This window comes from Gavialis gangeticus, unplaced genomic scaffold, assembly GCF_001723915.1.
Source record: "Gavialis gangeticus isolate Ggan-Ray unplaced genomic scaffold, GavGan_comp1, whole genome shotgun sequence".
NCBI classification, from domain to species: Eukaryota; Metazoa; Chordata; order Crocodylia; family Gavialidae; genus Gavialis; species Gavialis gangeticus.
The window spans coordinates 3,493,441-3,519,666 of NW_017728960.1; the positions used below are offsets into that span (position 1 = coordinate 3,493,441).

Genomic DNA, 26,226 nt, shown 5'->3' on the forward strand with positions numbered 1-26,226 from the left:
CTCAGGCACTTCCCTGCCCCCGCCCCTGCCCCAAACTCTCCCTCCCTGGGCTGCTTCTCATCTTCAGGCTGCAGCTCCCCCCCCACCAGCCAGCGCCCCTGGGATGGCAGGGGTCCCTGCCCTGGTCCTGCCCCGCTCCTGCCTGGGACTGTGGCTGGGGCCAGGCCCTGGGCACAGGCTCCCCAGGTCCCAGCATGGCTCTGCCCTGGCAGGAGCGGCGGGGCACAGCTCTGGACGCCTGCGGGCACCCGGGTGGGCCCTTGTTACCACCAGGACCAGGCTCCTCAGAGGCCCATCCAACAGGACTTCCCGTGTCCCCTGGGCCCAGCCCCAGTGTCTGGCCCGGCAGCATCCAACATTTTACCTCCCACACCCTGTCTGGGCTGAACAGCAGCTCAGGGCCAAATTCCTGGTGCAACCTCCTGCAGAGCCTCCCTAGGCTCTTTGGCCCATCTCTCCCCCCCACCTAATTAGTGTCAGGCCTGAGCCATCAGCTTCCCTTGGCAGTACAAAGGCAGCTGCCGCAGGCGGGTGCTGGGGGCAAAGGTCCCGCGAGCACAGAGCTATCAGCGCCGCACAGGAGGCGCTGAGATGAGACATCCCTGCTGCGGCAGCCCTGTCCCCCACCCGCGTCACCCACAGCCCGACCCCAGGGCAGGCTGGCACGTGGCTGATGGGGGCTCATGTTGCTGGGCACGTGTGGAGGCACGGGGCACAGCTTAGGGCCAGGCCAGGCAGGCAGGGGATGGGGGCACGGGCCTAGGGGCTTCACCACTGCTGCCTGCTGCCCACAGGGAGCCTGGGCACTGACACAGAGGAGCGTCTGGTCGAACACCTCCTGGACCCATCCCGCTACAACAAGCTGATCCGCCCGGCCACCAATGGCTCTGAGCTGGTGACTGTCCAGCTCATGGTGTCACTGGCCCAACTTATTAGTGTGGTGAGTTTGCCAGGTCTGCACCATGCACCCTCTCCTCTCTCAGCCTCTGCCTAGGCACCAGGGGGTGCCAGGATGGGCTGGGGGGACCCAGTGAGCTCTGGGCTGCGCTCAGATCCTTCCACCACCCATGTGGGGGCATGAGGCCCTGCTACAGCCTGCACACTTCTGCTTGTGGCATTGCTTGTCCATGCTGATAGAACAGTCCCCTGGGGCCACCAGGGCACAGGGGGCTTCTCCCCTCTTGTTGCCCCCCTTGCTGGAGCTGCTGGGTGCCCTGGGCCCCCTGGCCCCTGCTGACCACTGCCTTTTCTGTCCACAGCATGAGCGGGAGCAGATCATGACAACCAACGTGTGGCTGACACAGGTGAGAACCAGATGCCTCTCCTGGGCCCTGCCCTGGTTACACAGGGTAGGGGCAGGCTGCCACCTCAGTGCTCCAGCTTGCAGGCTTCTGGGCACTGGGTTGGCACTGGCTGGTTCCACAGGCTGAAGCCCCAGTAGCCCTGGGCTGGGAGCGGCTGGACTGTGGTTGGAGGGATGATGCCTCTGCAGCCCCTCCTGCGGCACCATAGCACTGGGGCTGGGGGTGGGCTGGGCAGGGCTGAGCTGCACTTCACCCCTCTTGCCAGGAGTGGGAGGACTACCGACTCACCTGGAACCCCGAGGACTTTGACAACATGAAGAAGGTGCGGCTGCCCTCCAAGCACATCTGGCTGCCTGATGTTGTCCTCTACAACAAGTAGGTCCCCCTTCTCTGCTCCCCCTGCACCCTGCAGGCTGAGCCCTGACCCTGGGGGTGGGTCCCAGGGTAGGCCAGCACCTGTTCCCATGCTCCCAGGTGCCCCACAGCTCAGCACACAGGAGAGCCAGGCCCCTGGGGCCTTGCCAGATATCCTTGGGAAGCCTCTGCTGCAGGCATGGGGGATGCAGCACCAAGCCCCCCCGCATCAGCTCTGTGGCAGGGAGACAGAAGGGAGGTGGTGTCAGGGAGTGGAACAGCAGGACCAGCCCAGCCTGATGGGTCTCCCACCACCCCTAGTGCTGACGGGATGTACGAGGTGTCCTTCTACTCCAACGCGGTGGTGTCCCATGACGGCAGCATCTTCTGGCTGCCGCCTGCCATCTATAAGAGCGCCTGCAAGATCGAGGTGAAGCACTTCCCCTTCGACCAGCAGAACTGCACCATGAAGTTCCGGTCGTGGACCTATGACCGCACGGAGATCGACCTGGTGCTCAAGAGTGACGTGGCCAGCCTGGACGACTTTACACCCAGCGGCGAGTGGGACATCGTGGCACTGCCAGGCCGGCGGAATGAGAACCCTGAGGACTCCACCTACGTGGACATCACCTACGACTTCATCATCCGCCGCAAGCCACTCTTCTACACCATAAATCTCATCATCCCCTGCGTCCTCATCACCTCCCTGGCCATCCTGGTCTTCTACCTGCCCTCCGACTGCGGCGAGAAGATGACACTGTGCATCTCGGTGCTGCTGGCCCTCACCGTCTTCCTGCTGCTCATCTCCAAGATCGTGCCACCCACATCGCTGGACGTGCCACTGGTGGGCAAGTACCTCATGTTCACCATGGTGCTGGTGACCTTCTCCATCGTGACCAGCGTGTGCGTGCTCAACGTGCACCACCGCTCACCCACCACGCACACCATGCCACCCTGGGTCAAGGTAGTCTTCCTGGACAAGCTACCCGCTCTGCTCTTCATGAAGCAGCCGCGCCAGAACTGCGCCCGGCAGCGGCTGCGCCAGCGCCGGCAGCAGCAGGAGCGAGCTGCTGGTGGCAGCTTCTTCCTGCGCCGGGGTGCCCGTGCCGGCACTTGCTACGTCAACCCAGCGGCCGCCAAACCGCTTGGAGCAGGAGGCGATGGGGCCAATGGGTTCCGGGGGACAGGGCCAGGGCCGGGGCCAGGGCAGGCCCAGTGTTCCTGTGGCCTAGAGGAGGCAGTGGATGGGGTGCGCTTCATTGCTGACCACATGCGGAGTGAGGATGACGACCAGAGCGTGAGTTGCGGGCTGTGGAACATGGTGCCACATGTGTGTGAGTGCATGTAGGCATGGGGGGGCCTGTGTGTATGCATGGGTACCAGGGTGCATGGCTGTCTACATGAAAGGACATGCACTGGCACGCATGTCACCTGTGTGCAAGTGCCTGGCAGAGCTGTGCTAGCAGGTAGAGGCACATGCATGTTGCTGCCTGGGCTGGAAGAGACCAGGGCTGCAAAGCAAACCAGCAGCCTGTGCCCTTTGCTGCAGGTTGCTCCCAGCTAGGGTGGGGGTGCTGGAGCCCTGTAGGCCTCAAGGACCCTGGGGCAGGCCCAGGCAGGGAGGGAGGACCAGGCTGTGTTCCCTTGGGAGCAGGGACCCTGTGCCAGCTGCTGCCCTCAGCGTGGAGCCTGGGCTTGCTGCCAGCACATGGGGGCTCCCGGAGCGGTAGCGCTGTGGTAATCCCTGCCTGCCTGCACTCAGCATCCGCCTGTGCTGCGGCCTCACGAGACCTTCACCCCGTCCTGTGTCATTCCATTGATTTCTGCCAAGTTTTAAGCAAGTGGTTGCTATAGTGATCGGCAAGTCTTATCTGAGCACGTCATCTCACTTTGAGGGTGCAGTTTTCACCCAGGGGTGGGGGAGGCACTGGGGCTTCGACATCCACGGCCATGTGCCAGGAGAGGCAGCAGCCCTTGTGGCTGCACCCACATCTGTGCTCCAGGGCAGATCCCCCATCCTCCCCCTGCTGAACGCAGCTCGGGGCTCCAGGGAGCTGGGCGAGCACAGGCCCAGCTCTGGAGCAGTGAGCCTGCCCCAGCTGCTGCAGCGGCCAGCGCCCTGCTGCCCCACAACCCTTAGCCTGATGCCTCAAAGCCCCAGCTGCTGGCCCCAGGCAGCCGGCTCTGGCTGTTGGGTTTTGGCTCACCAGCTCCTACTATGCTGCTTTAAGTCCCATCCCACACATGGACCTACCTCCAGCTTGGTCTGCATGGTCCATCCATGGCACCACTCAGCACCTCGTTCTGCTCCTGTCCTGCCTGGTAGAGTGTCTGCTTGGGGTGCAGAGATGCCAGGCCAGGCTGCAGCAGATGCGGGCAGGGGCACATCTACACCAGCACCCTTCTCTGCCTCAACATGACTCAGCGCTGGGTTCCCCGGGGCTGGGACCAGGCAGAGCATGGGGTGTCCGCACTGGCGGCTGGTGACACACGGCCCCTGTGGCTCATTGCAGGTGAGCGAGGACTGGAAGTACGTGGCCATGGTAATCGATCGTCTCTTCCTGTGGATCTTCGTCTTTGTCTGTGTCTTTGGCACCATCGGCATGTTCCTGCAGCCGCTCTTCCAGAACTACGCCTCCCACTCCCTGCTGCAGCTGGCCCAGGGCACGCCCAGTGCCAAATAGTGCCCATCCTGCCCGCTCCGGAGACCCTCCCAGCTGAGCACCAAGGGCAGGGCTAAGGACAGTGCTCAGGGTGAAGCAGCTGGGCCGCATGGGGTGCACCAGGCAGGGGCCCCTTGGGGCCTGGCTGCTGCTTCCAGCCCTCCCCATGCACCCCTGTGCATCCTGCTTCCAGGGAGGGCCCCCACAGCTACAGGGGCAGGAGGGCAGGCAAGGGGCTAGTAGGCCCTGCTCTTCACAGCTCCAGCCTGGGGGGTGGGTGGGAGCAGCCAGCCTCACCCTTGCCCAGGCAGAGAGACCTCACCACCACCTGCAGGAACAGATGGACTGACGCAGAGGACTTTGTTCCTGCTCCTGCTGGGACCACAGGGATGGCTAGTGCCCCCCTGGCATGTGCTGGTGCCACCCAGCTCAGCCCCAGGCCATGAACACCGCTAGGTGCTCTCCACCCTGCACTGCAGAGCTGAGGGGCAGGGGGCTCTGCCCTTAGTGCCCCCACCCATCCCCACACAGGGCACTGCTCAGCCCCATGCCCATAGGCACCATGGCCCTGGCCTGGGCCCAGCCAGGCCACAGAAGCTTGGGCAGTTGGTGAGGGAGGGAGTGGGCTTAGGGGGCACCAGAGCCTGAGGTGGCACTGTGACGTCTGGCCCAAGGGCACAGCCGCTGCTTCAAGCGTCACCGCAAACCAATAAACACTTGCACAGACCACAGCTGGCATCTGCCTCCTTCCTTTCCTGGGGCAGGCAGCAGAGAGGCGCAGTCTGAGGGGAGCACAGCCCATTGTACCCAGCCTGCAGGCGAGATGTGGGGAACAGTGGGTGCGGGAGAGGAGGTACAGGCTCTGCCCCAGCTGTGCAATTGGGAAACAAGCCTAGGTGGACCCTACTGAAGTGCCCTGCTGCCTACCTGGGGCAGGGAGGCCTGGCCCCACGGTGCTGTAGAGCTGCAGGCCTCTGCCCAGCTTAGCCCTGCCCCTGGGCATCATAGCACACCCTGCACCCAGCTCCATAAGTAGGCAAGGCATTTGCATCACCAATCCTACCAGCCAGGAGCCCTGGCCCAGCCTGCTGCACATGGCTGCCCAGCTCCATGGTGGTTTCCCTGTGGCCATTTCAGGGTTGCTCCCCCACACACCCAACACCCCCCATACATGACAGCAGAGACCAAGGCTTGGATGCCTTGGAGCTGCCAAGGCCAGGCTGGCATGTGGCTGGGGACCCAACTGCTGGAACCCTGCTCCCACCCCACCAGACAGAAGGGGACCTGCAGGCCAAGCCAACTAACAAGACCGAAACGATTTATTTCTGTGGAATGTGGCGGCCCTCACTGGCCGGGCGCTCGCAAGCAACGTACAAAAAAATTTGAGGGTGAGGCAGCCTCCTAGGGGGCTGACATATGGGGCCTTCCTCCTACCCCAGGCCCGGCACAGTGCAAGGAAAGCCAGCCCTAGGGCAAGGGGCAGCTGGTGGTGGTGGTGGTGTGGTGGGTATGCAGGAGCTGCCCCCAAACGACAGCTGCTTTGCTCACTCTTCAGCACCAGAGCTACGATGGGCAACAGCTGGGAGCAGGGAAGAACCAGAAACGTCCAAATGGAGCAAACAGGCCTAGCCTTGTGCCCTTCCTTCCTGGGACAGTTGAGGAGCCTGGTCTGGCACTAGGGCTCCCTGTCCTGGCACAGCAGGGAGGGGCTGGTTGGGAGGTGACTGGGGTGCTGGTGCCTGGCAGAGGTGGCAGCACATGCAGGCTGCCTTAGTCTGTCCCCGAGTAGCTGTAGCCACAGCCTCCAGTGTCCCAACACAGGCCTGTTGGCACCCCTGGGCTACCACCTGCCCAGCTCCATGAAAGGACCCACGGAGGGCATCCAAGGCTTACACACAGCCCTGAACCTTGCTGGCTTCTCGGTCTTTTTTTTTTTTAAAAACAGGGAAGCATAAAAGCAAAGAGGATGTGGCCCAGCTTAACTAAAACCACGCGCACGACGGCTGACGGGAAAGGGCTGGTTTCCAAGACCCCGGCGCCAGCTCCAGTGAGAGGAAGCTGCTCCGGCATCCACAGAGCCAGCCAGAGGGGACACCTGGGGCAGGGGAGGCACCAGCCTGACAGAGACAAAACCCGTCCCTTGACACAGTCAAGGGGAGCCCCCAGCCTGCCTGCCCTACAGGGGAAAGGAGATTAGAACAGCCACTGGCAGGACCCCTACCTGCAACTAATCTGAGCCACCCTGGGGTCACTGCAGGTCCTGACAGCAGGTGCAGGGGTGAAGCAGCAGCTGCCAGGGCAGAGCGCCTCCTCTTCCACCCACCCCACCCCAGCCTGTGCAGCTGGCAGGCCTGCGGGGAAGGAAGTGCCCCAGAGTCCTGTCAACTGCCCCAGGACCCAGCGTGCAAACTGCCAGGAACGCTGCCAGGACAGGGGCGGGAGCTGGATGAGGCTCCTGCTAGAAGAATGGAGACAATGAGTGACGAGGCAAGAACCAAGTGCTCCTACACGCACGTGGACTCTCACACCAGTGCCTGCGCCAAGGCCATGCTGAGCGTCCATCTGGAGAAGGAATCAGAACGGGCGCAGCAAGGCAAGGCCCTCCCCGCTGAGCCGGGCCGTGCCAGGCTGAGCAGAGGGGGCATGGGGATGGCCATGGCCCCCTCAGCATTCCTGGCTCCCGTCACAAAATGAGAAGGGAAGGAGCAGGCAGCTGCAGGGCAGCGCTACGCCTCACTGAGGGAGAAGCTATCCTCCTCCTTGGGTTTGCGGATCCAGCTGCCGTAGCCCATCTCCTCCAGCGCCTGAAAAAAACGCTGCTTTGCACCCTGGTAGGCCGAGGCTGCCTCCTTGGCGTCTGAGTACAGTGTGAAAGCCTGCAGGTCCTGGCGGCTCCTCATGGCACAAAGCTGCTGGAACAGGTTGAACATGCGCCGCTTGGACACGCGGGACACCTCCAGCTTTGGTCTGGGAGGAGGGAACATCGGTGAGAACGCAGCCCCTTGGGGGGAAGCAGCTACTTGGGCCTCAAGTGGGAGCCAGCATGTTGGAATTACCCTCCAGCCGGGGCAGGGGCTGCATGACTCATGAAGAAGATGCCAAGTGAGCCCAGGAGCCCCCATTCCCCACCACACCAGGTCAGTGGAGGCCTTCTGCTATAGGCAAGTTATATTCTGCCAAGCTCCCAACACAAGGCCCCCTTGCTAGTACCTGAAGTAGTTGCAAAAGGCAGCCACGTTCCCTAGGAAAAGTCCTCCTCCAAGTTTCTCCCCTGAGCACTTCTGCTTGAGGGGATGGGGGGGGGGCCAGAGCAATGACCCGGGAGGGCTCTACCATGAGCAGCAGCTCCAGTCACGCAGGCCTGGCTGGAGTCTGTGGCGCTGACATGAGGTTGGAGGGCTCTGGCTGCTGAGGCTGGAAACATGACTTGGGGACTGAGAAGTCACCGAAAGGCCTGCTGCACAGGGCACTAGCCAAGCCCGGATGACGGAGGTGAACAGACTGCCTCAGAGGCTGCAAGCAGCAGCCTGGCCCCGGGTCTGAGTGGGGCAAACTGCCTATTTATCCCAGCTGGGTATTCTCCCCTCTTGTGGCCTCCTGTGCCCCAGGGCACTGCAGAGGGAGCAGGCAACTCCCAGTCTGTCGGGAGCAGCTCCTCTTACCCATCCACTTTGCCCTTGGTGCCATCCAGGACTTCCACCTCGCTGTGATCAGCCAGACACCAATTCACACTGGACTCCTTGGTCTTGCCCGTCTGCCTGGCAGAGTCGTACACGCTGACTCTCCCCACCTGGGCAGCCAGAGAGAGACAGGAGAGAGCTCAGGGTGGCTTCAGCTGGGGGTACAGGCCTGGCTGGGTAGGCACACTCCAGATGGGATGCGAGGTACCTTGTGGCTCAAGGGGCCCAGCCCAGCTTACATTCCCACTGCCCCCAAGCAAAGTGCTTCTCATGCTTTTCTTTGGGCTGTGCTGCGCTCAGCCTGCTCCTAGCTCCCTTCCCTTCCCTGCCTTGAGGTAGGTGGGTCACTGCTGCCTGCTCAGAACTGTGGGACTGCAGATTGTGCTGGAGACGCTCAGCCCTCCTAGGTGCCACGGGAATGGGGAGAAAGATGGCATTATCAGGCAGTGAAGCAACTGCTGGCACCTGACCAGGCACAGCACCAGGGAAAGGCCGAGGCAACACGGAAGCACCAACAGCCTCTCTGCCCAGCCCCTGCCACTGCTTCAGACTGGCTCCAGAAGGGAGTTTAAATGTCCCTCTATGCTTGTCAGCAACGGGCTTGCTGGCTGCGCAGCTGATACACTTTAGAGCCTCCCACAAGTGACACCTGTGTGGGGCACCTCAGCAGACACCCAGGCCCCAGGTCTGGGCACAGCAGAATGGATGGAAATGCAGCCAGGTACAGGGTACCTCAGGGTGTTCCACATGGTGTGGTGCCGGGAGGCCTGCCTCGAGTGTGCTCCCGTCTCGCGTCAGGCGGCAGCAGATTGCGCGCGTCAAGTGCCCCTGGCTGTACAGGTAACCTGGGAAGAAAGGCAGACAGGAGTCAGGGTGCAGGACGGCTGTGCTGTGAATGAGCAGGTGGGAACCTGAAGAGGGCAGCACTCTGCTTGAGCCGGGGCAGTGATTTCCTCCATGCCAAGAACTCCCTCAGACACGAAAGGCCTGGGGTTACCTACTGCACCTTCACAGATATATCACTCCCAATCCCCCTCAACACCTCGCAGGAAAAGCCCTCTGTTCTCGCTGGTTAGGACTCCACGAGCCCCATCTGCATCTGAACTGCATGGCTCTGCAGGGGCTGACATGCTAGCCCTGTGCTCCCACAGCCCCAACCCCAGCCCCAGGCCCCTTTCCATCCCTGCAGGGAGGATCCAACCCACTCCCCAAGCCTGCCAGCACAGCCCCCAAAGCATGGCTGTGGGTCTTGTACCAAGTGTGACGGAGCGGAGGTAGACAGGCTGCACGAAGTGTGAAAGCAGCGCCCCTTGCAGACCCAGCACATTCCAACGCAGGATTTTGTCGCTGCAGGACATGGTGCGCAGCCGCTCCCCATGCTGGATCCCGTCCCACGTCGGCACAATGTCACTCGACCCCACAGGGATGGTGCCTTCTCCTGGGAGAGAGAAGCGGAGCTAGACAGCAGTCCGGCATGCCACCGGTCTAAACTCCCCTGCCTGCTGGGCACAGGCCCCAAGCTCAGGGTGAGTGACCCGCAGTCCCCTCAAAGCATGCATTATCTGCATGGATAGGAGGGGAGTCCTTCAGGGCTAAGCCCTGTCCCTGGGCTCCCACATGGAAGAGAGCAGAAACTGGGGACAGATGGGAGGCAGGTGATTTTTCACATGGCTGAAGCAGAATTTAATTACTCTTAGAAAGGAGGCCAGAGCCATGGGAACCAGGCCAGGAGGCAGGCTGAGCTCTGGAACAGCAGCCTTGCTCTTCACCCTCTGGTGTCTCCCAGGCCCTTCCATGCTACCCTCAGACTTCAGAAGGTGCCAGCATGAATGGGCAGTGGGCAGGCCAGACAACGCTGCCTCTCAGGTCTAGCCATGAGGGAAATCAAGCTCATGGGGAAACCCACCACTAGATACCTCCCTGCCAGCTCCCCTTGGATGTGAATCCTTGCCCCTGTTAGCCTGCTGCACTGCAGCTCTGACTCAGGGAGAGAATGCCAGAGCTTGCACCCTGATCCCTTCCTGGAGGGGTCAGCAGGAACCCCCCAGCCTATATGACCAGAACGCTTTACCATGGAGGTCTGACTCCTCTCATAAGAGCTGCGTGATGCAGCTGGGTCTGGAGCGACTGACACATACTGGCAATAGAGCCAGACAAAGCTGCTCGCGGGGCCTGCAAGACTCACCATTCTCCACCTTGGTGCGCAGTTTGCCTTGCTTGGGGTTCTCAAAGAGCGGTTGATGCTGGCTCTTGCCTACCGTACTCGCCTGGTCGCTGCAGGACTTGTCGAAGAGGGCGCCATCTCCACAGGGTGCAGTGCTAGGAGATAAGCCCATGTCTGAGTCAGCACAAATCTGCCAAAGGCTCCAGAAGTATCGATGCAGAGCTGCCCTGACTTGCACAGCATGTCTGCATTGCAGATCTCCCTCATGTGAGAATGCTCCATGAGCTTCCTCTCCCATGGGCCTCCCCCCTCTTTCAGAATGACCCACACCTTGGAACACAAATGCTTTAGCTAACAGCATGGGGGTGAGCAGCAGAGAGCCCGGAAGGAAGGCAAGTATAGGGCATGGCTGTGATCTTGTGGCTGGGGTGGAGCAGGGACTGGGCAGAGCCTGGCAGCAGCCTGGTCCATACAGACCTGACATAGAGGTGAAAGGTAATATTATCCTTTATTTTGAGTCTATTGTCTCCTGCTGGTTCAAATATACTCTGCTCTGTGGAGGAGGGATAGGAGGGATTGTACTTCATCAGCTCACTGTAAAGAAACCTGGAATAAGAAAAAAGGGTTAGGGAGCAGTCTCTCTCTTGGGAACAACACCCTTTTCCCCCTGCACATGCCCACAAAAGACAGCCTCCCATGTTCCATCCCTGTTGACAGTGAAGATGAGCTTCCAGGAACCATGAGATACAGTAAGCTGGTGCTCAACACACATGGCACAGATGGGAGGGACTGAGGAAAATGCACTGGGCATGAGACAGAGGGGTTAGACACTGGTGAGGGACCAAACACAAGGCCTGCTCGTTATTTTCTCACGCTGATGTGACCCTCAACTGACAGCAACTTCACAAGGGTCCTGACCCCACCACTGAGGGACCGGAGCAAGTGTGTTCTCTGGTTTCAGTCCACTTCCCAGTAGAACGGTGCATGCAACTCCCCACTCCAAAGTGATGCCCCTACCCTAGCAGCCTCACCAGAGTGCTCCTGGGCTGAGCAGGTAGCCAGGGAGGTTGCCCGTTGGATTCAGTGGAGCAGGACACTGACGGGGCGGGGTGGTGTTCATTATCTGCAGCCCGTGTGCACAGGCTCTGCGGGTGAAGAACACTCCAAGGTCGTCAGCCCAGCCCCTCTGGTCAGCAGCGGGCCCAGGTTAGACTGCACAGCCTCAAAGGTTCTCCTGACAGAGTCTGCCGAGAGTTCTTCCCTGCTGTACGAGCCACGGCCAAGCGCATCTTTAACTCCCCCTCTTACTCTCATCTTTAATGGAACATGCCGTGCCAGGGATGACAGGGCAGCCTGGCAGTCACAGCTCCAGGGATTAACGGGCAGAACAAATCAATAAGGAAGCTGCAGAACATGAGCATGTATTGGGTTGATAGCACAGCTTCCAGGGCACCTGGTCCCCTCTCACCTGGGGCTGCAGAATCACTGGCACAGCGCGTGGCACAGATAGGCCACCACGCACCAACCGGGTTTCTCTTTGGGGGTGGGAGGGGACATGGATAAGAGCGGCCCAGATTTACCAGAGCCTGTCCCTTTATTAGAGACGAGGCTGAATGGTCAAGAGAGTGCCACTGGGAGCAAGAAGCCCCTCCCAGTTGTCTGGGCTGGGTCCAGCACCTCAGCAAGTGGCCACCACAGGTTCACCTGGGCCACGGCTAGGCCTGGGGTAGTGTGGCCATGGTTAAGACCACAGGGGAGCTGTAGGTATGAGCACACCATGGCCCCATACTCCACCCTGCCTTCCAAGAAAGCCACCTCTAGCCATGCCCCTGAGAGGGGGTTCTGTCAGCCAGGCCCTGCCCAGAACAACACTGGAATGTACACTGTCCAAGCCTGTGCATGATACTAAATTGTGGGGAGGATGTGAACACTCCAGAGGGTAGGGAATGATTGCAGGCAGACCTGGACAGGTTGGATAAGTGGGCAGAACACAATTGGATGCAATACAACACGGACAAATGCAGAGTGCTGTACCTAGGGCATAAAAATATCCAGCACACCTACTGGCTGGGGAATGACCCTCTCAGCAGCACAGAAGCGGAAGCGGATCTTGGAGTCATAGTGGACTCCAAGATGAACATGAGTTGTCAGTGTGATGAAATCATCAGCAAAGCTAACTGCACTTCATCATGCATCAGCAGATGCATGACAAATAGAACCAAAGAGGTGATATTTCTCCTCTATGTGGCATTGGTCAGACTGCAGTTGGAGTACTGCGTCCAGTTCTGGGCGCCGTACTTTAAGAAGGATGTGCATAACCTCGAGAGGGTCCAGAGGAGGGCCACTCATATGGTTAAAGGTTTACAGGCCAAGCCCTATGAGGAGAGACTAAGGGACCTGGACCTCTTCAGAGAGAAGGCTGAGAGGTGATCATGTGGCCACCTACAAATTCATTAGGGGGGCACAGCATGGAACGGGAGATGCTCTGTTCACCAGGGCGCCTCTTGGGGTAACAAGAAGCAATGGCCACAAAGTGACAGAGCAGATTTAGGCTAGATATCAGGAAAAACTTCTTCACGGTAAGGGCGGCCAAAACTTGGAACGGGCTTCCAAGGGAGGCGTTGCTCTCCCCTGCCTTGGGGGTCTTCAAGAGAAGGCTAGATAAGTATCTGGCTGGGGTAATCTGACCCCAGCACTCTTTTCTGCCCACGGCAGGGAGTTGAGCTCGATGATCTGTTGAGGTCCCTTCCAACCCTAGCATCTATAAATCCATGGAGGTAGTCTTTCACAGCCCCCCACCCCATAAGCTCCCAGGCAGGAAGCACAGGGCCCCTTGCCTCTCACCTTACAAAACCTCTCCGGGAGATGATTTCTGCATGGCAGTCATTCACTGTCTCTCCCTTCAGGCTCAGCTCCTCGCCCTTCACGCACCGGTTACCTGGAGGGAGGAGAAAAGCAGAAGATCTGACAATACCAGCTCATGCATGCTGCAGAAGGTAGCTCTGCCCCTCCAGGCTCCTGGGTAATGCCAGTCTGGTTATTCTGACCCTCCCCACCCAGAGTGGGGCAGGATTATGTCCCCTGAGTCCCTGCCTCCCTGGAAACAATAGACATCACTGTCTGCACAGGGGCATACCAGTCTCTTTCAGCCCAGGGCACTGCTTGTCCTGCTGGACATGGGGAGGGGAGCATGAAGGGGGGTTTCAACGAGGATGGAGCTGGACTGTTCTCAGTGGTGACAGATGACACAACAAGGAGCAATGGGCTCAAGCTGCAGCAAGGGAAGTTGAGGTTGGATATTAGGAAACTCTCCCACTGGGAGGGTGGTGAAGCACTGGAACTGGTTACCCAGAGAAGTGGTGGAATCTCTATCCTTGGAGGTTTTTAAGGCCCAACTTGACAAAGCCCTGGCTGGGATGACGTAGTTGGGGATGGTCCTGCTTTGAGCAGGGGGTTGGACTATATGTGACCTCCTGAGGTCCCTTCTAACCCTCATTGTCTATGATTTTATGAATGCATGAGGTGATGCCCAGGCTGGTGTGCAGCAGTGCAAGACCAAAGGATATAAAGCCACAGGGCTTGCTGTGTTCTCCACTTCTGACATTGGTGGCTGGAGGGAGCTCATACCTGTGCCAATGCTGACAACAACTCCCAGGTCCTCTCCTCCTCGCCGCATGATAATGGCAGCCAGAATCTTGCGCCCCAGCAGGCTGTGCTGGATGCGTGCAGTGAGGGCATTGAAGCGTTGGTGGCTCAGCATCGCGATCTGGTCGTGCAAGGTACTACCACTCATGGGGAGCTGGGGAAACACAATGCAGGCATTGCTAAGAGACTACACTCAGGTAAATGAGCTGCCTACATAGGGGCTCAGGAAGAGGGTGGGTCTGGAATGCAAGTGATTCAGGGCAGGGAGAAGCTGAGACTGCAAACAGCAGCAGTAAGAGCAGGCGATTGTGCAGTGATGAGCAACTCCTGGGAAGGCTGACACCAAGCAACTGTTATTCAACTGCTGACTGGGGGACCCTGCCCCACCTGTCACAGTCGGGTACCCTGCCAGCAAGGAGACAATTCTGGGCTGGGGCACAGTCTCCCCAGGGAACACGCAGAAACCCTCAGAATGCTCAAACCCCACCAGCACGCACTGATCCACCCCTATCGCAGGAGCAACCAGCAGGACTTCTCTCACAGAGGAGAGCGCCCAGAGGTTTGTTTCAGGGGATGCCTGGCTCCTCTGTGTCACTCTGAATGACACATCATCCCCATCTGCTTTGACTACTCCAGACCCAGCTGCCACACTCAGCCCTGCAGCAGAGAACTGGCACGGAGGAGAACTGCAGCACTCAGAGCTCACTTCAGAATAAAGCTGGATGGGGACAGCAATCCAGGGGGGGCTGGTTCAGGGGATGCTGCACAATCTGCCCGTGCCAGGAGCCCGATGGAGCAGGGAGTGAAGCTGAGGCAGGAGCCTGAGCATGCTCTAGCCCTGAGCTTTGGTTGCGGGGGTTCAGGGTACAACGTTAGCCCATACCAAACCCCGATCATGGCATGGGATACATGTACACACACATACCTTGGGGAACATCTCTTGCCCAGGCCTGGAAAGGCTCAGAGCGCCAGCCGTGAGCAGGATCATAAACCCAGCTTTGTACTACCACCAAAGAGCTCACCCACTGTGGTGCAGCCCCAGGACAAAGGCAGGCCTAGGTTCTGGGGATGAGGAGTTACCTCCGTGGTGTTCAGCCCTTCAGTGCGCTCGGCCTTCTCTGTCTCCCCAATCAGGACTCGGAGGGCTGCGTCGGCTGCCTCCTGCTTGCCCTGCTTCTTGCTGTGTGCTGTGACGGCAGGAAACCAGCGGCCGCCCACTTTTGCTTGGTAGATGAACCTAGAGAAGCAGCAGTGCATCACCAAGGGAGCTCCCTGCTGTGCACTTACACCCTCAAGGCACAAGCATCTTTATGCTTAGTGGACATGAGGTCTACGAAGGGGCAGCATGACGTGGTGACAGGAACAACTCTGTTAGGTCACCAGGACTTTCCAGTACCTGCTCCTACTTTCGGTAACACAGACAACGGCAACTTCACATGGGACAGACACGGCTACTTACTTTGGGTCATGGGGGGGCCCAGACTGGTCAATCATCTTGAACTCTGCTGCGAAGCCATTGGAGCGGGCATACTCTAGCAGGCCACTGATGGGATTGGCATTGAGGTATTTGATCAGTTCCCCGATGCCCTTCGCCTTTGCAGCCTTGGACTCATCTGCTGTTGTATGCTGGATGCCAGAAGCATATGAGAACTGGTTGCTCTGGGGTTCTACAGAGGGCTGGAGGATGGGGAGACAAGAGGAGCCTGTGAGATGTTCAGGAGTACGTACCACATCAGACCCAGAGCCATCCCTGGCTCTGACCAGCTGGAAGAAAGCAGAAAGGCTACAGGAAAGAACCAGCAGGTGAGACAGAAAAGCTGCTCTCTCTACCTTCTCAGGGATGAGGTGCGGCACAGACTCTCCACTGAGGATCTTCACAGCAACCTCAGCTGCCATCTGCTTTGTTCCCTTCTTGCTGTTGCCTACCACAGCAGGGAAAACCTGGTCACCCATTTTCACACAATACTTGAACCTGGCAGGATGTTACAGCACATAAAGAGAGTCAACCCAAAAAACTTCACTGTGTTATTCACCCCCCTCGCGGTTCAGGTTGGGCTGGGAATGTACAGGGAGCATTTCTAAGCTACCAGAAGGGCTGCAAGCACTCTGAAAACACTGGAACAGCAGGGAGCTCGGATCAGTGTTCCAGGGTTGGCAGGGCCAGAAGAAATATGTGCAGCTTTTCAGGAGGAAGGATCATTCCTCCACCCTTCTTACGGGGCCTGAGGTACTGAGGGGTCCATGTCCATGCACGCTGGACAACAGGAGTTACCAGGGAAAGGGGACAGGGACCTGGATATAGGAGTACCTTGGGCCAGCCCCACTGACTGAAGGGAATGAAGTGGAGGAATCCCTCTTCCCACCCGCCTGACAAGGAAGTACTGTACTTGGGGTCATGAGGTGGGCCTTCCTGTGATAGCAGCTGGAATTCAATGACACTCCCTGACTTCTGCCCATACTCCATCAACACGCTGATGGGGTTCTTGCCGGGAAGCAGGTTTAGATGCACTGCTGCAGACGGAGACTCCAGTTCCAGGGGCAGGGGCTACAAGGAGAAAGCAGAGACAAAGAGACTACAGAGGCCACCTAGGCTGAGATGTCACTACCAGATATCACTGTGGGCCCTGCCCACCAGTCTGAAAAGCTCAGAGCCCTTCTCTGAGCCCCTCTGTACAGAGGTATCAGGTATCAACCCCCACAGGAGGCCTAGGCGCAGCCAGACAGGGGCATGTGGAAGACACAGACAGTTCCTTCACATCACATCTCCCTCTGGGAACAGGCACACCTGTGTTCCCAGCACCCCTTCCCCGTAGCTAGCAGAAATGTGCCATCTCCTGTGTCACCTGTGCCCCTGCAGGTCACCAAGTGGAAAGACTCCACAGCAACAAGACCAGCTCTTCAGGCAAAGGTATCAGCATGCAAGGGAGCTGGACTGCTGCTTGGTGGAGACAGAGGAGGGGCTGGTTTTAAGAAGCAAGAGGATCTGCTGAGGGCATTCCAAGGACCACCAGGGACCAGTGATAGGAGGAGAATAGGGATGGAGTGTGTGGGCACCACACGATCTGCCACTGGCCTGGCAGAGGGCTGTGCAGTGGCGACACAATAACAGCCACAAGTCGTTAGAGAGTAGGTTTAGACTAGACATCCGACAGCACTGCTTCACAGTCAGGGCGACTACGATCTGGAACCAACTTCCAAGGGAAGTGGTGATTGCTCCTACCCTGGGGGTCTTTAAAAGGAGGCCTGATGTCTACCTGGCTGGGGTCATTTGAGCCCGTTTTTTCCTCTCCTGCCCAGGGCAGGGGGTCAGACCTGACGATCTACAAGGTCCCTTCCGACCCTACTTCTATGAATCCATGAATCTATGACTGCCACACAAGGCAGTTACAGGGAGTTATGCTACAATGCTGCAAACATGCACTGGAAGTGTGGAAACTGCTTGTGTGCATGATCTTATTCCAGTGCAAGTGCGAGAGGCAGCTCCCCACACAATGAAGAAGGGCCAGGTTTGTTAAGTACAACACCACTCTGGGTCTGATTGCTAAGGCAACATGGGGAAAGGCAGAAATCTCCGCCTCATCTTAACACTAAAATTGCTGGCCAATGGCACAGTCAGCACAGCTGTGAGTTGCAGTGCCAAGACACCAACTCATCTGCATTTTACACCCATATCTGTTGCTCAAAGGCCCTCAAAGCACTGACTGCAGGCCGGGCCCATCCCAGGAATGGCAGGGGACTCACCAACTTTGCTTCCGAACTGTCTGGAGGTAACATCTCATTGCCTCCACCAACATCCTCCTTGTTCTCTGCCTCATGCAGCAACACCTTCAAGGCATTAGCAGCTGCTTCTTGCTTGGCTAGCTTCTTGCTACCTGCTTCTGCTGCTGGGAACCGGCGTCCATTAATCACGACTTGGAACTTGAATCTTGGTAGGAGAGAACAAGACAAGTGCATGAACAGCTGTCCCATGGCCAGCATGCTCCTCCTGTCCCGAGCCCCTTGGAATTCAAGTGAGAATCACCACGAGCTCTTGAGGCATGAAAGTGAACATAAGCCATGGCCTGCAGAACAGCCACATGTGCCCAAACTGCTGTTTAGTCCTGAAGGCTAGCCCTGACATTGTAGAGTGGCCCACCCTGGTCTCCAAGCACCAGCTACTGCCTTACTGGCTATTCTTGCTGCGTGAAACAGAGGGTGATGAAAAGTTGCATGGCTCTTGCTGCAGCTTGGCTCCACCAAGTCACTGCATCTGCCTGGGGAGCTGGGGCATTGGGAGCTGCCAGCCAAGGTTGTGCATGGCACCCTGGAAAGGTGTTGCCTCACTTGAACCTTGTGTCTCTGGCAGATGCACTCACTTCTCTCCCAGGGACTCCACTCCAGATCCCAGTGACCTCCACGGTTGGCAAAGGAAGGATCCTCTGACAGGCCATGGGTCAGACTGGATCTTGGGAGGGCCGTTGGGGCTAGAAATCCATTCTGACCCTTGCCTGCAGGAGCTTGGATCATGCCTTTGTGAAGTAGGGCAATTTTCCTGTCTATCGGGTCAACTGACATGGCCATCACAGCACACTGCACAGCTGCGCTGGGGCTCAGAAGTGGCTGAGACCTGAGGGGAAACACATCCAACAGACAGGCTATAAAAAGCCGTTGGAAAAACCTCCTGCTCCCATGAGCCTGTAAGTGCCAGGTTGTGTCTGTGCTTGCGTGGGCAGCATGAGCTCCAAGCTGCTACACTGATGAGCCATGAGCCACAGAGCTCCCAACCCTGGGCCCCAACAGTGCAAACATCCTGGGATAAGAAAGCCTGAGGCACAAAGCTGCTTGGGATCCTAGAAGGCAACTTCATTCTGCAGGCTGTATGGGATTTCCTGCTCCTGGCAGGAACAGCAGCTTCTACCTACTCCCTCCACAACCGCTTGCTCTCCAGAAGTTAACCTCCCCTTGATTTCCTTTCACTGAGGTCCTCCTGCTGGCATCTCTAAAAGCCAGTGGAAGCTGCCCCTGGCTGAGCTATGCCCTGTGGTGTCACAGCTGTTTCTAAGCCCCCTTCCAGGTGAATGATGCCCTGCACACTTCACTGCAACCTCCACCCCCCAAGGCTGCTCCTTTCCCTGCTTCTTTAGACAGTGCAGCATCTGCAGCTGGGCAAAATACAAGGCAGGGCAGCGCAGCGCAGCCCCATTCTACTGTGCTGTCGGCTGTGAGGTTGTAAACAGCAGTCTGTCCCCACAGTCAGGCACTGCTAGCTGAGCTATGCACCTGAGCCCTTGGGGACTGAGCTCACTGTCAAGACATTACACTGGTTCTTGCTGAAGTACAAGCAAGATGCGCCGGCCCCCTACAGTTTAGGACAAGACCATTGAACAGGAAGTTAGCTGAGCATAGATCTTTTTAAACAAAAGAAATCTGCTGTCTTTCTTACCGTGGCTCATGAGAGGGTCCACTCTGCTCCAGAAGGGCAAACTCACAGTGCTGGTAGGTGTACTGCGTGTACTCAATAAGGCCACTCACTGGGTTCTTCTCCTGACAGGCAACCAGCTTTTCAAAGGGTGTGCATTGGAAGGCAGCATCAAACTGGGCAGCATAGCTGGGGGAAATGGGAGATTCCATGATGCACCTTGACTCATCAGCCTGCTTGTGGATGGCATTCAGGTCATCTGGAATGTCATCTGTGGCCCACCTCCCATTTTCGGAGTTGTCATAGTTCATGACTCTCTGGTATTTGGGCTTCTTGCCAGACAAGCCCAGATCAGGAGCCTTGGCTTTGCTCTCTTCCATTGGCTCTGCTACCTGCTGTCCATTTTTTATATTCTCCCCTTCTTTTGTCTGTACTGCTGGGGGAGCCACCACACTCTCCTGCGGATCAGGCCCTTCACAGGTTGCTGCTAGTACTGCCGGGAGAGCCACCACACTCTTCTGCGGATCAGGTACTTCACAGGCTGCTGCTAACTCTGGCTGGGGGACAGGAGGTGCTGCTTCTAATACCTCACTGGCTTTCATCTTATTCTGCATCCGCTCACGTTTCTTGGGAGTAAGGGACCACCTGGGGGGGTTTGCATTCTCCTTGCGGACATCGCCTCTTTTCTCCAGGTCATTGAGAGAGGCATTGACATCCTTGGCCTTCCCCAACCCAATGTTCTTGGCAATGTTGAGTGGTGTTGACTGTGGAACAGTAAACAAGTAGTTGCAGATTTTCTCCTTGGTTTCAGCCATAACGGGAGAGTCTGCACTGTCCTCTGAGCACCCAGCAGAACCTTTTTCCTCTTTACTCTCCAAAGATGGATCTCTAAGAAGAGTCCTCCTGACCACAACGTTGCCTTTACTCACTGTCCCGGATGGCCCTGGTCTATCTGCAATCCTCCACAGTGGGGGCGTCTCTTCTCCTTTGTACAGTCTGCCTTGTTCAAGAAGCTTGTACAAGGTACGATTGATGTCTTTCTTGTGACGATGAAGTTTACGAGAGAGATCATGCACCGTACACGATGTCCCCTCCTTGAGCTGACCTAAAACTGTCAAAACTTCTTGCTCCAGGTCTCGTACGCACATCCCCTGAAAGCTCACACTGAGGGGGTCAAGCTCTCTGCTTGGCTTTGGGTAGGTATGACGATGACTGGGGCAACGAACTGGTACACTGTGCTCATGCCAACTACTATAAAGGGATCTAGGTCTCCCAGCCGTGCCCCAGTTATTGTGCCCTCTCCCTCTAGGAACCGATGCAGCTGCTTGCAGACCCCTGAAGCGTTGCTCTACTTGTGACCTCTGTTCCTGAAATGGATAGAGTGGAGCCTCAGGAAGCTGGCCTTTTAGGAACTGTATCTGCTGCAGTTGGAATCTGCTCAGATTGCTTCCCTGCGGGACAAGAGGATTGTTAAAAGAGGCTGGACTAGGGTGGCAGGAGTTACGTTTTGTGGGTGTCTGATATGAGCCTCTGCCTCGGCCAACACCTCTGTTCATAGCGCGCTGCTGGAACGCGAGTGGGAATCTGAGCTTGTGCACGCCAGGAGAGGGGAAGCTGTGATTCACGCTCCACTCTCACAGCTGCTGCCCAGAGGCCTGCCAAAAGGAAAAAACAGGAGCTCAGCACTCAATGCCACACCCTGGGGAGCCCCAGATTCCCTGCAACACACATACACACACCCTGATTACACTACACATAAAAGCCAGTTCAGTGCAGCTGCAGAACAGGTGTCTGCTCAGACCCAGGCAGAGCACTGGGCTTGAAGAACAAAGAGGAACAGCCTCATTAGGAAAATCCCACCCTTGTTTCTTGCTGGGGTTTTCCAGGCCGAATTATGCCAACAGCACAAACCTGATAGCGTTGCCCTTGTGCAGTTCCTTCCATGCAAGGACTCAAGCTGCTTCTGAAACATTACTGAGTGCCTCCTTGCAAAACCCTGGGAGCTGGCAGGAATAATCCTCCCATCTCTCAAATGCAGAAACTGAGGCACGCAGAGGGAAAACAGCAGAGCTGGGGAGGGGATGGACTCCCAATCCTCCCTTAATACTGCGTGACCAAACAGCCACTTCTCTCCTTCCATGAAATTTTAGAGAGATAAAATCAAAGGAACCAGATTTCAGAGGTTGGCAATGGGATGTGGAGCCTTCCTGGACTGCAGTTCAAATCCAGCTCAGACCAATAACAAGCTTGCTACTGTCAGTCACTGCACAAGGACTAGGCCTGAGCTGTCAGTCCCCGACAAACACAGCCACCTACTATTCCCTGGGACACTCATCCTACTCATAAGTGATGACAAGAGAAGATGAACTTGAAATGACAAGAGAGACAGACAAAGACATTCTTGTATGAGTGATAAAACAGGCAAATCACTAAACTGCTTAAAGCAGCAGGTATAGGGATGTAATGGATGCTTTGCACCTAAATGCAGGGAGCCATCCACTGAGGGAAGCTGGGGCAGTGGTGTTTATATCCCTCTGCTTCCAAAGGACAAAAGGTGTAAAACTATGGAGAGACGTGGAGGAGACTGAAGTGCTGAAGAGTAAGAAGAACGCACATTTCTACCACATGCTGCCAACCGTCAGCCTGAATATGCAGAATCAAAGAGGTTCTGAGGCGTTTTACATTTCACTTGCACTGAACTTGATTAACAGTCTCCGACTGTCCTCAGCTACTGCCAAGGTGACTAATTTTTCTCATCCAAGCACAGCTGATCCCAAGTGACATGCCCAGGGTTCTCTGTGCAAAGGGCAGACATGCTACAATTCCTCCCTGTCCCCTCAGGGAACCAGGACATGCAAGCCTGCCCAGCTGGCCAATTTTTCAAAGAATGCCTGCAGGCTAGGCACCACCCAGGGGGTGAAGAAAGGGCAAGGAAGTCACTCTTACCTTGCACACGTCCATCCTGATGAGCATAACTCATTTCATTAACTGGAAGGCAAAGGGGAACTCTCGTTCCACAAACTAGTTGTCTGCCAAAAGGGAGAGCGTGAGGCTGCTGGGAGGAGGGGCCAGCGGAGAGCAGGAGGGCCCGCAGCCCGCAGCTCTGGCACGGCACAGTCACAACCTTACAGCACCTCAGTGTTTTTCACACAACAGAAGCAACCTCCTGGATGCCCACTTGCTGCACCAGAGCAGAGCTGAGTTCTGCTAGGATGCCAGCTACTAAAATGGTTGCAAGTTAAGTTTCATTTTCATTTTCTGACCTCACTGGTTCTCCTTCTGCCTGGTCTCCAGTTTCACAGGGGGCGGAGCAGGACGGCTGTCCTGCCATAGCTGCTGGGTTGGATCCCAGCATGCACGCCCCCTCCTGCAGCCCGCTCTGCTTGTAGTAGCCTGTATTTAAATGACATTTATAGCTCTTTTCCCAACTGCTCTGGACAGTTCTGCTGTACTTGTGCTATGTCCCTCACAGTGCACCTGTCAGCTGCCGAGAGGGACTTCTGCCCCTTGGGACTGTGGCCAGTCCAGGAAGAAGGGATAACAAGGAGGGCCAAGAGCAGGGATTTCTCCAACAAAGGGGAGGGACAGAAACTCCAGAAGGCATTTCTGGTGGTAAAGCCTGCTTTGCCCAGAGTTAATTCCATACACCCCTTTCTTTCTTCCACTCCAAGTACACTTATTCCTGTGCTCCTGGACCATGGTACAAAACTGACTATAGTCTGGCTGGAAAATTAAGTGCCACTGGGGAAACAATACCCCACAATGAAACCCAGGAATTCCTAACGCCGAGCCCAAACGCTGAGGCCTTGCTCAAGATGTTTTCTCTGAGCCTGCTTCCCCATCAGCACAAAGGGGCTCACAGCTCCTGACCTGATGAGACAGGTGTGAGATTTGTTACCTGTAGTCAGGAAAGTGCTTTGAAAAGGAAAAGCACTGGAGGGGTGTGGAACTGTGTCTGCAGTTTGTAAGTGCACATCAAAGCAGGTCAGTGCAGTGTGGGCAGAATAGAAACCAGACAGTAATTCTCCTCCATCGTACCAGTATCACATAACCCGCTCACCCCTCAGCGTGGAAATAAGATGTGCTGAGCACGACTAACTTACACCTCCCTCTAGGCTGTCAAAAGTTTCCCTCTTGTAATTCTATCCGAGATGGCACAATTCAAGCCACTGCAGTCTGCTTTTCCGTTAAGGCTGAATGAGGATGAATCCCAGTACTACTTTAGAGTGCAATTCCCAGGTCCCAGGAATAGGGGATACCACACCAGCTCTCACAGGTCTCATCTATAACAGGGATGTGGCAGCAGCTGAAGGTGGCATTTAAGTACCCTGGTTTAACCAGCTGCATGTCCTTTATGTGGACAAACTCAACTGATTTTAGCAAGCACTGCACTAGGTTCAGCTTCCAGGGGTAAGTTAGAAGGCCCTTAACTTGGTTTCACCTTAAGCTGTGAGCTATGAAAATGATGATTACCATTAGTGCTAACTTGAGTTTGGAGCAGTCACACCCTTCATCCAGAAACCCCCCCTGACTGTCCCCCCTACCTGCACAACTGTGACTTGCATCCACTCTGCACAGAGATAAGTAGTGCACTTGACATTAAACTCTGCAGAGCAGAAACTTAGACTAAGGAACTTGGAATTTGAGATTAAAACAGTTTGCTTGGGGCCATGACCTAGCCAAAGGAGGAAAACTGAAGTAAGCGTGGGGGTAAATGACATGTTAATTCCCTTACTCACCTTTGGCCTTTTTTTCCCCCTTGCTTCCACCCCCGCCCCCCTCCCTGCTTTACCTTTGGTCTTTCTAATTTCTACCTATCTCCATTCTCACTGGCATCCTGCCACACTTTTAACTTCACTCACTCCTTAGAGTCTCAAAATACCACAGACTCCCTGTGCCTGAAGGGTGACTGCACCTGAAAGCTCACTAAGAACTCCCCCCCCCCCAACTACTCAGTTGGTCTAATAAAAGATATCACATGTATTCAACGAACCTTGCCTGCCTATGTTCATTCTCAGAGGTTTTGCAGCACCAAATACACAGGAGGTGAGGAAACCTGCTGGACAAACAGCCTACTTGAGCACGGATGCATTCTAAAGGAGGGGGAAGATGAGCAGCAGCAGCAGCAGCTTTCCAGCAGAAAAGGAAGTTAATAGTGAGGACATTAGCTCCGGGGGAAATCCAGAGAACAGATCAGCCACACCGGCTTCCAGCCCCATCCAGGGATTTTCTCACTGTACCAGCCCCAGAGGGCAGCTCTTCCTGCCTGAGCCCAGCAGGACATTAACAATTTCAGGAATCCCCTGGGAAGCAGTTCTGCCCTGAAGGCATGGGACTGGAGTGGCAGGAAGCTTTGGGATCCATTTTCAGTTCTTTTGCTGATTTACTGCATGACCCTCAGTGACTGTCCCTTTCCCTGGGCCTCTTTTTTCTCCACCAAGCCCATGCCCGGTTCTGCCTGCAGATGGGTGTGCAGAGGTGTAGCGCTCAGAGCCCAGCGCAGAGGCTCTCCCCCAAGCTGGAGCCCTTGGGCACCGCAAAGGCAAACATGCATTTCAGGTCACCAGCTCCTGCGCCATTTGCTTCCTGCAACCCCCTTGGGCTGTAGTGGGGTGAGGATAGAGCTTTTCTTCCACCCCAGCGCCTGTTCCCTCGTCCCCGCTGAGCAGAGGGGCGGGCAGGACGGGTGAAGCCGGCCTGCCCAGGATCCCGGCAGGCAGCAGGCCCTGAACCCGCTCTGGGAGCCTGGGCAGACGCGCAGGATGAAATTTCAACCCGGCCGCAGCTCGCGGGGAGGGCAGCCATGGGCCCGGCCCTGTTCGAGCGGACACCAGGCCGCGGCGGGAAACTGCAGCTCCGAGGCCTCCAGGAGCTGCAAGAGCTCTGGGGTACCGAGCCGGAAAGCCCGCCCGGCGCTGCGTCGCCTCCCCCCGGCAAGGCCGGCGCCCGCTGCCCCCTCTCCGCCCCCCTTACCCGCGTGGCCGCCGCCGCCGCCGGAGCCGCTTCTATTGTGCGGGCCGTGGCCAGGGGCGATGACGTGCTACGCCAGCGACTCCCCCGCACGTGATGGCGGTCACATGGGAAGACGCGACTGCCATGTTAAGTGAGGGCAAGGCGGCTCCTCGCCGAGGTTCGTTAAGAGGCAACAGGCCCATCCCGCACCGGCCCTGCTTAGGGGAAACTCAGCAGGATGCGGGGCTGCGCTTGGAAACCGGCCCGGGGGACCCCTGCCTGGGGCTCCGTGCATGCGGGGGTGACAGGGCAGCCCCTACCGCCACGGAGCTGCGGCCACTCAGTCAGTGGCAGTGCAGGTCCTGGCAGACAAGGTCTGTGGGTAGATGGGATCTCTTTCATCAGACCAACTCAGACGTTGGAAAACCCTTTTCTGTGCATGTTTTGGGGCACAACTGCCCTTCTTCAGGCACCAAAGAACTTGCCCAAAAATATGCAAAGAACAATTGTTTCCAGCTGCTCAGTTGGTCTGATAAAAAAGATCACATCTACCCACAGGCCTGCCTGCCTCTGTCCTTAGACCAGCATGGCCACAACCAGCACCCGGTGCAGGGCCTGTATAGGTGCTTGCTGGGGCTCTAGCCTGGGGCTCTGTGCGTCTGGTGGGCCTGAGCTTTGCCATGAGATAAAACAATCCCCTTCTAATCCAATCAGCGCCTGGTTTTAACTCGATAGGCCAGTCGCTAGAGCTGACGGCAATTGAATTGACAGAGCCAGCATTCATTTAGAGGTCCGTGGGGGGGGGGAATGGGTGTAGGCAGCAAGGGAGAGTATTAGCACATTTTCTCCCTGGGACTTCACAGGTACAGAACAAAAGGCTCTCTCCCAAGATGAGTGGGATGTCTGTCCTTGGGCCTATACTATTTAACATCTTCATTAATGATGCAGACACTGGTGTCAGAAGTGGACTGGCCAAGTTCACCGATGACACCAAACTGGGGTAAAGTGTTCACACCTGAGGACAGGAGGGTGATTCAGGCAGACCTTGACAGGCTCAGGAAATGGG

General features: G+C 56.9%; 2 protein-coding genes across 5 annotated transcripts in view; one reads left to right on the top strand and one right to left on the bottom strand.

Annotated features, from left to right (window-relative positions):
• Positions 1–761: 761 nt before the first annotated feature.
• Positions 762–5,050, top strand: CHRNB2 (cholinergic receptor nicotinic beta 2 subunit). Its single transcript, XM_019525633.1, has 5 exons — positions 762–940; positions 1,260–1,304; positions 1,570–1,679; positions 1,980–2,955; positions 4,172–5,050. The coding sequence occupies exons 1-5, from the start codon at positions 911–913 to the stop codon at positions 4,340–4,342; spliced, it is 1,332 nt and encodes a 443-aa protein (XP_019381178.1). The 5' UTR covers positions 762–910; the 3' UTR covers positions 4,343–5,050.
• Positions 5,051–5,622: 572 nt separating this feature from the next.
• Positions 5,623–26,226, bottom strand: part of ADAR (adenosine deaminase, RNA specific) — a 26,165-nt gene continuing 5,561 nt past the window's right edge. The window contains exons 1-15 of one of the 4 annotated variants that reach the window (XM_019525908.1): positions 25,182–25,258; positions 19,233–20,659; positions 17,552–17,735; positions 16,198–16,355; positions 15,641–15,782; positions 15,270–15,487; positions 14,891–15,047; positions 13,793–13,964; positions 13,010–13,103; positions 10,643–10,771; positions 10,187–10,320; positions 9,257–9,439; positions 8,734–8,846; positions 7,984–8,111; positions 5,623–7,288 (exon numbers count right to left, since the gene is read on the bottom strand). In XM_019525908.1, the coding sequence (XP_019381453.1) occupies positions 7,048–7,288; positions 7,984–8,111; positions 8,734–8,846; positions 9,257–9,439; positions 10,187–10,320; positions 10,643–10,771; positions 13,010–13,103; positions 13,793–13,964; positions 14,891–15,047; positions 15,270–15,487; positions 15,641–15,782; positions 16,198–16,355; positions 17,552–17,735; positions 19,233–20,356 (3,177 nt within the window). In that variant the 5' untranslated portion in view covers positions 20,357–20,659; positions 25,182–25,258 and the 3' untranslated portion in view covers positions 5,623–7,047. Of the gene's footprint in view, positions 7,289–7,983; positions 8,112–8,733; positions 8,847–9,256; positions 9,440–10,186; positions 10,321–10,642; positions 10,772–13,009; positions 13,104–13,792; positions 13,965–14,890; positions 15,048–15,269; positions 15,488–15,640; positions 15,783–16,197; positions 16,356–17,551; positions 17,736–19,232; positions 20,864–22,154; positions 22,232–25,181; positions 25,259–26,226 lie in introns of those variants that run through there. The other 3 variants (XM_019525794.1, XM_019525852.1, XM_019525725.1) reach the window with 3 other exon arrangements.